Genomic DNA, 14,991 nt, shown 5'->3' with positions numbered 1-14,991 from the left:
TGAATGGAACAGAACGTGCCCATCTCTGATGGCTGTGAGCTGAGGACTGGAGGCATCTCCCAGTTAGATTTTTCTCCTACATGGAGCCATTGGAAAGTCAGTATAATTACTACTCTCCCACTCACTAGCATCTTCCATCCAAGGATCACAAAGCATTTGTAAAGTATCAATTAATCCTCATAATCCTCCTCTGTGAAGTGAGTTAATATCATTATCCCCCTTTCACAGATGGAAAAACTGAAGCACAGAGCGAGAGGGAATAACTTGCTCAAGTCACAGAGGGATAGAGCTGGGAATGGAACCCAGGAGTCCTGATTCCCTGTCCTGTGCTGTAACCACCAGCATATCCTTCCTTACCCCAGGAACTGTACAGTGTCTGCTACTGGGGAATGCCCACCTGGAGCTGTTAGGTAGCCTTTATAAACAACTGGTTGGACATGGAACCTCTGTTCTAGGAGAGGGACATTGGTCCCCTTACAAGCATAAGGTGTTTGGCTTGACCTGAACCCATCTGAAGTATTTATCAGGGAGTTGAAAGTTATGCAGGAAGCAAGGAGGATTAGTAGGGATGAGAGAAGGCTCCTGTTGCACAGAGGTGCATAATCACCAGAGCTGCATGTGGTCATTGGTCAGGACTTTGTGGATCTCAGCTGGGTCCTGCTCACAGAGTTTGTTTCAGAGGAATATCCTAGAAAGGATGAGGCCATGCACCTTGGGCTCCATTGATCACATCCAGCACTCGGGGCAGGATCAGCCTGCACCATGACACAAGGCCCTCTCCTGGTGCCTTCCTGGTGCTAGGCAGAAGCTTGTTGGCGTTAGGCCACATATGTTCACAGCCTATCTGCTGGGGTGGCATAGAGCCGGCCTGCCTTTGCTGATCTTCAGGCTGGCTGGGATCTACCTTCTCAGCCTGTTGTTCCATCTATTCAAGTAAGCTGGGGTCTGGTCTGGGAAGAAAGAATCTTCAGTCCCCCACAATCCCAGCAGAGGGTGTTTGTGTGTGTGTGTGATGCCACCCCTGCTGCCCCAGCATAAGACAAGGGGTGAGGTGGAGCAGGAGGCACCACTGTCATCCCAGTGAAGCGCCACCATGCCACCTATCTTCCCAGCTAAGTATTCCCAGCTGTTACATTGGAATGGAAGCTGTACTGCTTTTTAGAGCATAGGACCAACAATACCAGATGGTCCCATTTGGAGGCCAGAGCCAAGGGTTTATTGCCAAGAGGAGGTACTCCCATCACGAGGCATTTAAGCTAGGCTGGACCTGGAGACCATTATAGGAAACAAACCAGGACTGACTGAGCAAAGGAATGGACTCTAAGACCTCATAAATATTCCATTTCTTTGGCTCTCAGCCAGATCAAGAGCTGGCATAAGTAGCTGCCACCCTGTTGATTTCAAAGGGCTTGCACTCTTTGCCATGTCTGAACGTAGCCCTATGAATCCATCAGAGTAGCAAGCAGAAGGCCATAGTCACAAAGACCGGCGAGGGGAATGTCTTTCCAGGCACGCTCAGAGAGGCAGCATGGGTTAGTAATTAGAGCACAGGGTTAGGAGTCAGCAGACCTGGGTTCTCTTCAGAGCTCTAACACAGATTTGTAACGTAATCTTGGGCAAGTGACTTAGCTTCTCTGTGATCAGTTTCCTCCTCTGTAGACTGGGGCTAGTGATACTGACCCACCTCGCAGGGGTGTTGTGAGGCTTCATTAATGTTTGTAAAGTGCTCCAAGATCCTCACCTGGGAAGTGTGTATTATTTATTATATTTCATTTATTTAGTTTATTAGTATTTTTATTACTAGAGATCTTTGCTGGGCAAAAGGTAAGAGCCTTGCTCCTTTTCCTCTGTTACTGCAGAAAGAGGCCTGGAGTTGACAGCCAGGGGTGTGCCCAGGATTGGTTTGGTCCTCGATCAGGAGTTCACAGTCAATGCATCGCTGGCACCAATTCACATTCCAGATGCTTCTCTTAGTCTCTTTCCGTTTTGCCTTCTCTTTTTTCCTAGGGCACCAAAGTCCATTTACTAAACGATTTGTCCCACCTCTGGCTGCTCAGCCAGGCTCTTGCATGGCAGATCCTAGCATCAGTCACTGAAAGAGGTTAGAATAGAGGGTGGCTGTTTTTAATCCTCGCTCACTGGCAGCTTCCTGCTAATTCTTTCCTCTCTCTGCACCTCTCACCTTCCCAGCTCTGGTGGCTGTAATTAGCTGCGCTCAACATAGTCTCATTGACATTGATCTATTGGGTTATTTAGTTCCTGCTTGGACCATCAATTCACCCTACGGCCTCAATGAGATTCAAGCTTCATTCTTCTTCAGTCAGACATTCCTTCACTGGTAGTTTCTGAGGCCAGCGGACAGGGAGGACATAAGGATGCCCGTGGCTAAAAGCTGTCTTTTGCTAGAGACTCCCACAGTGACTTCCCTCATTCCAGGTTCCGTGTTTCCACAGAGGAGAGCCCAGGTTCACTTCTCGCAGTCTTCCCGAGGTCACGCGACGCCGGCTGACCTCTCCAGAGAGCGATGTGCTGTGTCACATGTCACCTCGGTTCGTGGTGTCAATCCAAGTGCAAAATGGGCACCTCCGGGGAAAGGATCTGCTCATACCATTCGAAGGATTTTTTTTCCCCTCGCTTGTTCAAATTCACCTCCTAGGAATCAGAGATGGAATGTTAGGTCAGCCGATCCATCCTGCCTCCTCACCAGTCCTGGCTTAAACCCAAGGTGCTGTTTGAATAACTCCAGTCACGGGGTTTCCTTTCCTTCTCTTTGGAGACGATTCCACAGTTTTGTGTCTCACCATGTTCGGAACTTTTTCTTCCTGTTCAGCTTGTTTAGTTTAATCCCATAACTCCTACTACCAGTCCCTTGGACCTCCCTGAGCAATCCCTCTTCCCCATTAGTGCTGACTCCCTTTGGCCATTTCTAGGCAATCTCTCTCCCTTCCCCGTTAGTGTATGTCTACACTGCACCTTGGAACTAGCCTCCCAGCCTAAGTAGGCAGATTTGCACTGATTTGCTAAAAACAGTAGCATCGCTGTTGCGGTTCCAGTCTCCCAGACCCACCCAACCTCTGGGTCTGAGCTCAGGTGGGTCAGTTCACGTCTTTGCTGGAGCTGCAACATCCATGCTGCTATTTTTAGCACACTCGCTCAAGCCAAGCTAGTGCGTGTCTGTCTACCTGGGCTGGGAGGCTTCCTCCCGGCTGCAGTGCCGCTGTGCCCATAGTGGTGTGTTAGCCAAGTTACAGATATTTCATGCTTTTAACCTTTCCTTGTGAGTCAGCCACTCCGAGTCTAAACATTTCATCATCTTGATTACACGTCCCTGAACATCCTCCAACTTATTGATAGCTTTCTGACAGTGCAGCCCCCCAGTGGGGTTCTTCCACAACCAGAGAGAGAGAGACGTCTGCTGCTGCATGCCAGCCTACCTCTGAGACTTGGATGCCACGTATGAAATGCTCCTAGATGCACTGTGACCAGAGTGGTATGGAAAGGGATTGCGCCCTCCCTGCCCTGTGCCTGGTGTCTCTGAGAGTGAAGTACCCAGGTCAGAACACAGCAGCCCAGCTGCAGTCGGACCAGAGGCACATAGAGCGAGGGTATTATCGCCTCCCTGCTCTCAGATGTGACACCTCTGGGTATGGAGGCCACAAACACGCTGTTTTTTTATTTTTTAGTCACGGAAGAGCAGCAGTGGCTTCAGCCCAGCCCTTCAGTGCGAGGGCTGGAGATGCCATGATTCTATTCAAGACCTCTCTGGTTCCCATCCCCTTCTGTCCTCTTGCTCTAGGAACATAGTCCTGTCCCAGGTGATCTCTGTGGCTCAGATCTTCAAAGATATAGGCAACTAACCCTTGTTGAAATCATGGGCAGCTCTGTTGGGCCATTGACATAGGGTCCTTAATGCCCCAGTTTCAGCAGGACTCTCTGGGACACCTGCAAGTTGATGGAGCCTGACCCAGGCCTCCAGTGTCCAGTTTCTTTCTTGCAGGCTCCTTGAATCTTCTGGTTCGTGTGCAGAACAAACGAGCCATCGACACCCAAGTCTGGTCGCTCAGCGAAAACAAAGGAAACGAGTGGAAACAAACACACGTCCCCATCAGCCCTCCAGGACCCTTTCAGGTAAGCAGGCGCTAGAGCTGCCCCCCGCCCCTCGGGTGCATGCTATGCCCAGGAAGAGCATCACCAAAACAGCCCTGTGGTTACGCGTTCCCTAACAGGGAACAGACACAGGGTATGTATGGTACATGGGAGGGCACAGGGCAGTTCCCCACTCCCAAGCTTGTGGGGAGGGAGTGTACTGAAAGTCACAGCCAGTTTTAGGGAGGAAGGAGAATGGGGTTTCATGCCTCTGCAAACCTCTTGCCTAATTCCATGATGCACAAGCACAGATTTGTTACTATCAATCTGCGGTTGAGGCGAGCACTGGCCTGGGAACTGGTCTGATACTGCAGGGTTGCTTGTGAATGCTGGATCTGTGCACTGGGCTGTTACTCTAGCACTTGTGAGCTTGCTGTTGGGGGCGGGGTTGTGAGCTCTGCAGCCATGCACACTGGTTTCTTGTTGTAGGGTTGCTTGTGAGCACTGGGCGTGGCACTCTTTTGGGGCTTGTGAGTGGAGGGGCGTGCATCCATTCGTTGTTGTAGGGTGCTTAACGCAATGCCCTGCATGCTGGGTTGGTGTTGTAGGGTTGCATGTGAGTGCTGAGTCTGCGTGCACTGATTTGTTGTATAGGCGTGAAGTGCCTATACTTTGGGGTGCTATAAAATCACAAATAAGAGTCTGAGTGCAGGACGGTGCTGGGTGGTGAGCAGGCCTCTCTCCAGGTAGGATGACCAGACAGCAAGTGTAAAAAATCAGGACAGGGGGTGGGGGGTTATAGGTGCCTATATAAGAAAAAGCCCCCAAAATTGGGACTGTCCCTATAAAATCGGGACATCTGGTCACTCTATTTCCAGGGTAGCTGGGCAGGGACTATAGTGGCCATGCAGGACTAGTAGTGGTTGGGAGGAAGAAGGGATGAGCCAGAAGCTGGGTTTTACCCCTCTCCTCAGTGAGTGAGAGCTGGCACCAATTGTGTCCCCCCTGCCGCCAGCAGGTAGTGATTGAGTCTCTGCCCCTGGGCTGCCGGCAGAGTTTGGTAACCATGGGAACAGAAGAGGGAGCTCAGGCAGATGAATGACAGGCTCTGAGAAGGAAGGAGCCAGTCTCTCCATGATTCCTGACCAGGGTGGGGGGCATAGGGAGGGGAGCCCTGCAGCCCCCAAATGGAGATGCAGGAGATGCCCCAGAGGTGGAGTGGGAATCGCTGTCTCCTATCTGTGGGGAGCAGGGGCTGCCCCAGTTCAACTTACTCTCACCCCAGTGCTTTGGTGACAGTAGGTCCCTCACTGGCCTGCCCAAGGGCACTCAGGAGAGTGACCCTCTGCGCAGTGCAGGCATGGCAGGTGATAAGCACAAGGAACCCCACGCTCAGGCAGCCGGCGGGGTGGAGAGGGAGAAGAACCCCATGGGAAACAGCCTAGGGGCTGCAGGGGAGTGACCAGAGGGCTGGGAGAGCAACAAATCCCACTCAGGGGGCTCAGCCGGGGGGCAGCCAAGTGGCTGTAGGGAACAGAGACTGTTCGGGGGGTGACCAGTGGGCCACAGGAGTCTGGGACCCTGGGCTGGGGGTGGAACCCCCTTACGGTCATGGCACCTGTGCTGGGCAGTTGGCATCTGTGGATGTGGCACCCTGTGTCCTACCTGTTCTGTATATATGGGCCTGGCCCGTCAGTGAGGCCATTCCCCTGCCTCGGGGCAGCCCCCCTCACTGTTCATTGTCTCCATCCGCAGATCATCTTTGAAGGCGTCCGCGGCACAAGCTATGAGGGGGACATTGCCATTGACGACGTCACTCTGAAAAGGGGAGACTGCCCGAGGAAGTCGATTGGCCCAAATAAAGGTGAGTGTCTGAGCAGGCTCGAGTATAAGTGTGAGTGGGCACCTGGGGGGCTGCTAGAGGAAGAATGGGTGTGGGGGGATCTGATGCGTTGGTATGAGCATGTATCGGTGAACAGAGAGGGAGCATGTGTAAGTATAAGTACACGGTGTGTGTTGCTGGGTGAGTATTAGCGGGATGTTTGTGTCTGTGGTGTTTTTACATCAGTGTTGCTTGGTGTGGGTGGGTTTGTGTGTGCGCTGGGGAGGTGGGTGGTGTGTTGGGTGGGTGTTGGTTATCAAAGGGGTCTGTGTGGGTGTGTGATGTTAGGTGGGTCTGAGTGGACGCTGGTGCAATGGGAGGTATGTAGAGTTGAGTGTCTGGTATGTTGGGGTGTGTTGGATATCAACTAGAACTGTGTGGGTTTTGGGAGGGGTGTTAGATGTCATTTGGGTCTGTGTGGGTGTTTGTGTTGGGTGGACAGTGTGTAGGGTAGGTATTGGTTGGGTGTAAAGGAGGTTTTGTTGGATGGATGGCGTGTAGGGTGACTGTTAGATGTTGGTTGGGTGTGGGGGAGGTTGCTTTGGGTGGGTGGTGTGTAGGGTGGCTATTGGATGTTGGTTGGATCTGTGGGGGGTTGTGTTGGGTGGGTGGTGTGTAGGGTGGGTGTTGGATGTCTGTTGGGGAGGGTTGAGTTGGAGGGTGTGGAGGGTTTTATGGGGAAGTATACACTTACTGCTCAGTGTATGATGACACATTATTAAAGCAAAGTCTTCCAACAGGAAAGAGGAAGAGTGTTTAGCTGCCTGATCAGGTAAAACCCTGACAGGGTAGGACCGAGATCTCTCATGGTCCACGTGACATTGCTGTTCAGTTGCTCCAGAACCTCTAACCCCTGAACTGGCAAATAACAGTCCAGGATCAATTTGACCTTAAAGAATGAAGCAGAATCCATATGGATGGTTGTAGCGATGTGGGACTCATCCCTGCAGCACCTTCTGCTGGCCTCTTCTCGGAATTAGCTAGTCCAGCCTCCGGAGCACCCTCTTCAGGCTGGGGTCCCACTGCCACTTGGCCCCCATGTCCCTCCCTGGACTCTAGTGCCCTGTTATCTGAGGTACTGCCCCCTGGCAGTAACACCTGACTCTCAGGGTCTCCCCTTCCCAGGGAACCCCCACTCCCCCATCCCCACCTTGCCTCAGTTGTAGGCTACTGCCAGTCACCAACTAGCCCCCGGGCCCCGGGGCAGACTGCAGTATAAGCCACTCATCACAGGCAAGCGGGTTTTGGACCTGCTGCATTTCTCTGCAACCCAGTACCTCTCTGGGGCCTTGAACAAGGCCCTGCAGCCTGGGGAGTTGCCAGCCTGGAGCTCTCCAGCCCCGTTGGCCTTTCCCCAGCCCTGCCTCACTCTAGGTACTCTGAGCTTCCCAGCAGCCAGGCCCCCATCTCTCTCTCTCTCTCTCTCTCTCTCTGAAAGCAGAGAGAGACTGACTGCTCCTCGGTCCACTGCCCTCTTATAAGGGCCAGCTGTGGCCTGACTGGGGCATGGCCCAGCTGTGGCTACTTCCCCAATCAGCCCAGCCTAAGGCTCCCAGCCCCAACCCTCTCCAAGGGCTGGCTTTTAACCCCTTTCAGGCCAGGAGCAGGTGACCACCCCGCTACAATGGTGTCGCTGCATCTGCTAGCTGGTCAGAAGCCTGCAACTGGGCACTGAACTATGTATTAATATGCCAAGGTCTTGGCTAGGGTATTGGGCAGTTGCAAGATCACTATTTCTGGAGAGGCTTATGAAGCATCACAGATCCTGTACCAGTGGAGCTGGCTAACACTAGTCATTTGAGTAGCCTTGGAAAGGGAGTAGATCTTCTTTGAGCTTTTAAGGCTCAAGTCCTCCAATGAGGGACAGACTGCATCAGAACTGAGGGTGCCAGCTAACCCAAGAGCCCTAGAATTTTGAGATTGGACAGAAGTAGCTGTATTGGGGCCTATTTAGTCCACCTCTGAGGCCCAGGCAGGACTGTTCCCTAGAGTATACGCTGGAGTTGCTTGTTCAGTCTCATTCTAAATGTCCTCAGCAATGTGCCTTTTCCCTGGGGAGACAGTTCCCCAGCCTAATTAATCTTATAGTCAGGAAATATGTTCTGATATTCAGCCTACGTTTTACTTGGCTTCGTTTCACCATCCCACTCTGAACAATCTCTCTCGTTCCTTAGGAAATGCACCTTTCACATACACGTAGGTGGATCTCAGATCGCCCTCAGTCATTGTTTTGGCAAGAAAGATTTAGTTCTTTCATCTTCACTCAGAAATAAATCCCTCTAGCCCCATGATCATTTGTGGTCCTCTTTGCTAAGCCTCTCCAGTTTGACGATACCTTCCTGACATGAAAGGTGTCTAAAGAGGGACCCTTCCCGCCTGGCTGTAGGATGTGAAGCCATGGCTGTAGTATAATAGCCAGTTTGATGCCACATTGCACTGGGAAAGAGGGACGCTGGTTTTTCCTTGACTTCTGTCCCTGAGCACGAATGCTAGTGTCCCACAAGCTTAATCCCAGCTATGGTCTCAACTGGATCCCCAAGAAAGAGGGCAGGACGGCAGGTATCCAATGTATGTGGAGCTTGCAGTTTCCTGTGGTGCCAGCTGGCACTGACGTTGGTTGACTTGCTCTACAGGGTATGTCTGTTTTCCATAACCAATCTCTTTCTCTCTTTGGCCTGCAGCAGTCGCCCTTCCAGGGAGCGGCGTCCCAACCCTGCACAGGTCTTCTCTCGGTGGGCCACTGACTTTTTTCCTTTATGTGCTGCTCAGATGATGGCAAGCAAGCATTCCTGTCTTCTGGCCAAGACATTCCTGCTCCTTTCCTACTCAGCCACCTCTGCTCCTCTTCCTCCCCCTCCTCACTGGCACACCAAAGTGTCCATACGTTACCAAAGACTGACAAGCATGACCACGCAAAGGGATCTGCTCAGAACCTGGTGGATTCCTCAAGAAAGTCATAATGTCTAAAAAATAAAAAAATAAAAACAGAAAATGAGAGAGAGCGAGAGGAAGGAAGAAAACAATCACACAAGAAGGAATGAAGAAAAATGGGAATGACAAAAATGTAAAGAACAAATGAAGGAGGAAACTCCCCCTCCCCGTGTTTCCTTGGGAACATCTGACAGGACTTCCTCAGGGAAGTGGGAACTTTGTTTTAAACAAAAATATATATATATATTAAAGCACAAATTTCTACCAGAACTGTTACCTTCTTTACTGCAGAGCCCACAGCTTAGGAGACCGTGTATTGCAGCGCTCCCCTTTTGGCTTTCCGTGTTCCACCTTTATCCTGCTGGCTCTGGCTACCGTGTACCAGCTGCAGCGCCCCTACAGTAACATCCCACCTGTCTCCATTTGGGGCAGCTCACCTCCCGTGTGCTGGTTGGCCATAGACTCTCGCCCCATGCTGCATGTGCTTCAGTGTCTCCATCCGCATCTTCCAAACGTCCATATATTCAATTGTCTATGTGTGATTTGCTTTAATCCACATCGCACTCCTTCCCCAACTCGCTGTGTCCTCCCGCCCTGCCCAAAGAAGACAACAGCGGAGTGGACCCATCATCTGGATTGTACTGAGTGGTGGAAAAACCCTGGGTCGATCCAACTGCAGCACTGGCCACCGAACGCTCCCAGGTGCTTCTCTCTCTGCATCTCTCACTTCCCACCACTGGGTGCACAAACTCTGATGATGGAGCTGAGGTTGCAAACAAAAGCCTCTCGGTGGGATGGAGCTGGCAGGGTGGTGACATGCGGACAGCACTTGTCAGTCAGTGCACATTGGAGTGGGAGCTGCAGCAGCCTTGAGGCCAGGATCTCCTCTCAGATTTTTTTGGTTAACTAACTTACTTCTTTCTTCATTCCACTGTTAGCCTTCCCTGCCCCAAGCTCCTATTTCCTTTCAGACTGTGGGGAGAGGCATAGATTTGCACCCTTTACATTTCCCCACCCCAAACCACAGGCCTCTCCTAGTCTCCAACCCTTGTGCCCTCTGAATGGATCTGAAATTGCAGCTGCTGCCTTGAGCTCCAAGGACTTTTGTTTCCCAGGATGTATTAGCCACAAGGGAGGTGCAGGGGGGCAGCTGGGTTCCCTTCACCAGAGTAACAATCAGAGGAGCCAGGGGATGGAATGGGCCCTGAAGCTCCTGGGTGACTGGGCAAAGCAGGTGGCTGGATCCCAAAGAGGGGATCATTCTGGTTTTCACTTCTGTTGGCTGCTGGGGAAGAGGGTGCAGGTAGGGAGAAAGTTGGGATTTCTTCTTCATGGAGTTCATGCTGCCACTGTGAAGGAATAAAGCCAATGTCTCAGGAGAGTTGCCTCTTGGCTCTGAACCTGTTCCAGCCAGATCCATCCTGCTCCCTACCGCAGCCATGGCTTGGCCTGGGGGTGATGTGGTGTGTAGGCATCTGCTGTACCAGGTGAACCCAGGAGCAAGGTCTCCCTTAGGCTAGCCAAGTAGGAGCCATGTTGACCTTGTTACAGCTGGAAACAGCTCTGGGCCTATCTTGCTCTCACCCCTCTCATCGAAGAATAATGTTAGCTGTACCTGTGTGGGGGGGGGGGGAGATTCAGTGAGGTGACACTCTTTCCTCTGAGGCACACCCAGTCTGCTTGCTACTTCAAGGGCACAGCAGAGGTACACTGACCTGTCTCAGGTGTAGAGTTGCCAGCACACATGCCCCCACCCCACCCTCTCTGATGACGTTATCATAAATTTAGGCTTCTCTGGACAATAGCATGTAGCTAAATCAAATCAGTGTATCACCTGCCCAATGCCTTCTGCGATGCTTGGCTTCCCAAAATGTCTGAGGCTTGGCTTCCCCTCACACCCGGTGGGGAGGCCTGTGTTCAGTGCTCTACCTTCCTGTCCAAGAGACCCATCTTCCAGTGCTCGAGCCAACCACTCACTCCCCAGGCCTCTAGGAGATGGCATCTTGAGTCATTCTGCAGTGACCCTCGTGGCCAGAGTAGGAGATGTGCTGATGGGCTCCAGAGAGAGTCCCATCCAGTCATCCTCAGCCAAAAAAAAGGGTGCTGGGCTGTTGGGCTGAGGCGATCCTTCACAGAGGACTTCCCAAAAGATATTGAAAGGTCTAGCCACGGGGTTCCAAAACTCCAATTGATGATTTTCCTCCTCTCCAGGACTGAAAACTCTGCCCTCTTCATCTGCTTAGTCCCTCCACCTCCATCTTCTGAGCCCAGTTCCTAGTCTCAGTGAACATTTAGTAAGGGAACGTGCTACCTTTGCCATTGGCCAGGTACTGCAGTGGGGCCCTTGCAGGATAACCTCTCCTCACTGCCAGCAGACACCAGGAAATGCAACCAACCAACCCCCAGCATTTTAGAAAATCTTCAATTCTATGCCCTGGAATGGGGTCTCTCCAGGAAGCAGCTTTCTTTCCTCCTTGTATGCTTTCCAAGGGGTCTGATCTCAATCCTTGGAGGAGAGCCGGTGCTTTCCACAGGCAGCACAGGGGCCTGGGTGTTTAGTGCTAATGATTTGGGTCAGCTGCCAAGGTTCCCTATCATGTTGCAGTGGGCCTTGGGGTGGGGTGGAGTATGTCCCCTTCCAAAAGAGCTAGCCAGGAGAGCCCATATTTTCTTCTCAGTGTGGGGGTGGGGAGGAGGCAGGTCATGAATTTGCACCTTTTGAAGTTTTGGGGGAATGTGGGGTGAGCTCTTGTGATTACGTTCCCCTGAGGAGGAACAGGAGGCTTGCTGCACAGCTGGCAGGTGGAGGTGGAGGAGAAGGATCAATGTCTTGAGCAAGAATTATCCCTGAGCAGAGGCAAGGGAGAATGGACTGATTCTAAAAAGGAAAACCTGCGACCCCCACGTCCCTGCTCTGCTGCAGCATCTGGCCCATTCACCACACACACAGGAATGTGCCAGAGCCACTGAGCTGATCCACCACGCTGGGGGTCACAGTCCAGTCCATGGCATTGGGGCTGGAGAGCAGCATAGATTTCCCCTTAGACAGCAATTGCCTTATCCATTCATTGGGCTCAAATGATCACTGCTTTTTGGCCAGTTTGCCCTTGTATAAATCTCAGGGAGCCCCCGTTCATCCCTCCCTTCCTAGATTCCCTTCCCCTTTATCTGTGGCTTGAAAGCAGCTGGTGTTGTGTTTACTGGAGCTTCATTAACCCAAGTGCCTCAGCTTGTCGGAGCATTAAGGATGAAAGGAAGGAAGTCATTGCACTGTCAGCAGTGCTGAGTGTGCGGAGCAGAGGAAGGTGCCTGTTCAGCAGCAAGGATGCCTCACTTCAGGGGGATGGAGACTGCACATGTGAGTGGGGACGTGCTGTTATTCCTTAGAGGCTTGGCCACCTTGGACGGGGACCTCACAAACTAAGCTGGGTTGTGTTATGTGGTGTGAAATAGATGGGAGACTCTGAGGAAACTCCAGGTACTGCAGGAAATAGTATTTGTGGGTAGGGGTCAGTACTAACCCCAGCCTCTGCACTGTGCTTTCAGATGAGGTCTAAAACTATATTCTGCACCCCACGTCATTAAAGATCCCCTGGCACTTTACACTGGTGTTAAACCCAGTGTTCTGGGCCAATTATAATCATTACATTTCATTACAGTGTGCTTCCTTCAGGCTCTGATACAGTTTCAATTAGATACATTAGCCTTCACTTCCTGACCTTTACTGTTGTTGTGTGACTGTTAAGTAGCTGCTTTGTTCCACTCTAGAGGTGGCTGCATTTCAGATTACAACTCGCTATAGTTTGGCACCCCTGCAGGAGAACAGGTGCTATATCTATGTAAGTGACTGTGTTTATTCACAGGGAGATGTTTGGTAGGTAGTTGTAGAGATGAAGTAGGGCAATTGCTATGTGGGTGTGATCCAATATATATTCAGCCCTTTTTTTTCAGTACATGAAACAAAATGTGCATACACAGGCATAGATTGCAGGTATCAGATGTAGTGAGTGATACTGTATAGTTAGGCTTGCAAAGGAACTTTTATTGAAACCTCTCTGCAGTCGCTCAGGGCATTCTGAAAAAATATTTCTTTTTTATTATTCCCCACATTGGAGTAACAGCCCCAGTCACAGGTCACCAACCTAGGATTTTCAGCTATGCAAGCAGGCACTCCCACTGCTTGCAGTACCGGTGCAACTTTTTCGGCTGGTGCAGTAGTAGACTTTTATCCTTTTATATGGCTCAGCCACTAGAAGGCAACACAACTGGCATGTTACAATTGATCTTAGGTCTTGAGCAAGTCCGTTGGAAAGTCTGAGGGAAAATCGTTCCAGCCACTTTGGAATGAAAGCGAGCAGGAAAAGAAATATGTATTTTTTGCATTATTAAAAAAATTATTCAAACTTTTTTTTAACACACAACAAGTTAAAAAACACCTGACGTTTAAAATGTTATGTTTGACACGTGTGCAAATCTACCTCTGTATCGTCTCTCAATGCACCAGTTAATTATCAGCCTTGCAGAAATGTTACCCCGGGGAAGCAATTTTATCGGGGGGGTGGGGAGTGGGAAAGCAGTACAATACAAATGTTTGTTCACAGGTTTAGCCTGGGATACATTTCATGACAGTTTTGCAAGGCTGATTGATGGTGTGTATATGTATTAATGATCATGCTACAAATGGCATTTCATTCTCAGCTGCTATTCAAGGCAACTGAAATTCTAACTTCGTAGTATACTAGGCCCTTTGGGCCCCAGCCCACTCAGAAACACTGCAAAGAGTCTTCAGTATCCGTGAGAGAGCAGGCGCTGTAGTTCACCTCCTAGCCTGGTCTGTTCTTAGTCCCTGCAAGCCAGCAGTATCAGGAGAGCTGCTATACCTCTGGACTGGTTTTTGTGCTTCTCAGCCTGCAGACAGTACCGGGTTTACAATGGCGCCAGTGGTGCCATGGAGCCGGTCCCATGCTCAGAAGGGGCCTCGGCCTGCTCCACTTGCACTGCACCCTGAGACCCTGCCAGGCCACTGGCTTCCCCCCGACCCATCACTTGCTCCTGTCGACCTGCCTGTCAAGGACTGCTCTCTGCTCCCTGGCCAGACCCCAGTGCACCTCCAGCTCCAGGCAGTCTCTGCTTCCCACCACCTGTGGGTCCCCACCTGTCTCCTCGGAGCTGAGCCACCTGAGACTGGTGCAGAAGCCTGGCCAGTCTCAGGCATCCGGGATGTGGGGGACAGTGTGGCAGGCTTGGCTAGGCCCCTCCAGGCAAGTAGGTCCTGAGGGAGCCTGGCTGGGGCAGTCCCTGGCCTGGATGATCGCGCCATTCCTGAGGGGCCGGAGCAATTCCCCATCCCGGGACCAGCCGTGGCTGTGCTGCCGGCTCAGCCCAGCAGACACAGTTGCTTCCCAGCAGGGCTGGTGAATGTGGCCAGGAGGCAGGGCGTGGGGGAGTGGGTCTTGAGAGGGGCTCTTGGGGGGAGGGTGCTGGGCTGTGAGGGGGTGAGGAAGGTGTGTGTGTTGAGGTGCTGGGCAGTTGTGCTGGGGCTGTTGGCATGGGGGCGCTGGGCAGGGGTGGTGTGCAGGGCACTGTGCATTTGTGGAAAGGTCTGGGAGGGGCTCTGGACATAGGGAGTCGGGGTGGATGGGGCAGGGGAGCTGTGTGGTGCGGCATGGGCCCACCCCCAATGGGAAGGGGCACGCTGGCAGCACAGGGCTGGGCAAGACACTGTTTGTCTGGCAACAGCTGGTTTGTAAATAGTGCCCTCACACTGGGCTGGGCGGAGTGGGGCTCCCCTGTCATGCCCCTGGCCAGCCCCTCGCTCCAGGAACTGATCTCCCCACACCATGCTCCATTGCCCCCATGGGGGCCCACAAATATGTTTGGCACTGGGCCCACAAAAGGTTAATCCGGCCCTGCCTGCAGAGGGGATGGTCACTAGCGATTATGGACCAGGTTCTGTTCCAAGATGTCCATTGGGCTGTTGCCATATAGCTAGAAAATCCACCACTGAGCACTGGGTCTCCATTTTGAATCAGTCCTTGTTTTCAGTCATTGGCCGGGGCCGAGTGCTAGTGCCTGTTTCTCCCACACTCCCA

At 51.9% G+C, this 14,991-nt stretch overlaps 1 protein-coding gene across 4 annotated transcripts in view; it reads left to right on the top strand.

Annotated features, from left to right (window-relative positions):
* The window catches only part of MDGA1 (MAM domain containing glycosylphosphatidylinositol anchor 1), a 191,343-nt gene extending 177,018 nt beyond the window's left edge, over window positions 1–14,325 (top strand). For 2 of the 4 annotated variants that reach the window (XR_006577984.1, XR_006577982.1), the window contains 4 exons: window positions 3,998–4,128; window positions 5,842–5,950; window positions 8,650–11,485; window positions 11,578–14,325. Coding sequence is in view for 1 of the 4 variants with exons in the window: in XM_045009519.1 (XP_044865454.1) it covers window positions 3,998–4,128; window positions 5,842–5,950; window positions 8,650–8,741 (332 nt within the window). In the remaining 3 variants the exon portion in view is untranslated. Of the gene's footprint in view, window positions 1–3,997; window positions 4,129–5,841; window positions 5,951–8,649; window positions 11,490–11,577 lie in introns of those variants that run through there. The other 2 variants (XR_006577983.1, XM_045009519.1) reach the window with 2 other exon arrangements.
* Window positions 14,326–14,991: the final 666 nt, after the last annotated feature.

This window comes from Mauremys mutica, chromosome 3 (genome assembly GCF_020497125.1).
Source record: "Mauremys mutica isolate MM-2020 ecotype Southern chromosome 3, ASM2049712v1, whole genome shotgun sequence".
Taxonomy (NCBI): domain Eukaryota; kingdom Metazoa; phylum Chordata; order Testudines; family Geoemydidae; genus Mauremys; species Mauremys mutica.
Note: the sequence above shows the minus strand (reverse complement) of the source record. Positions and strands in the feature narration are given on the sequence as shown.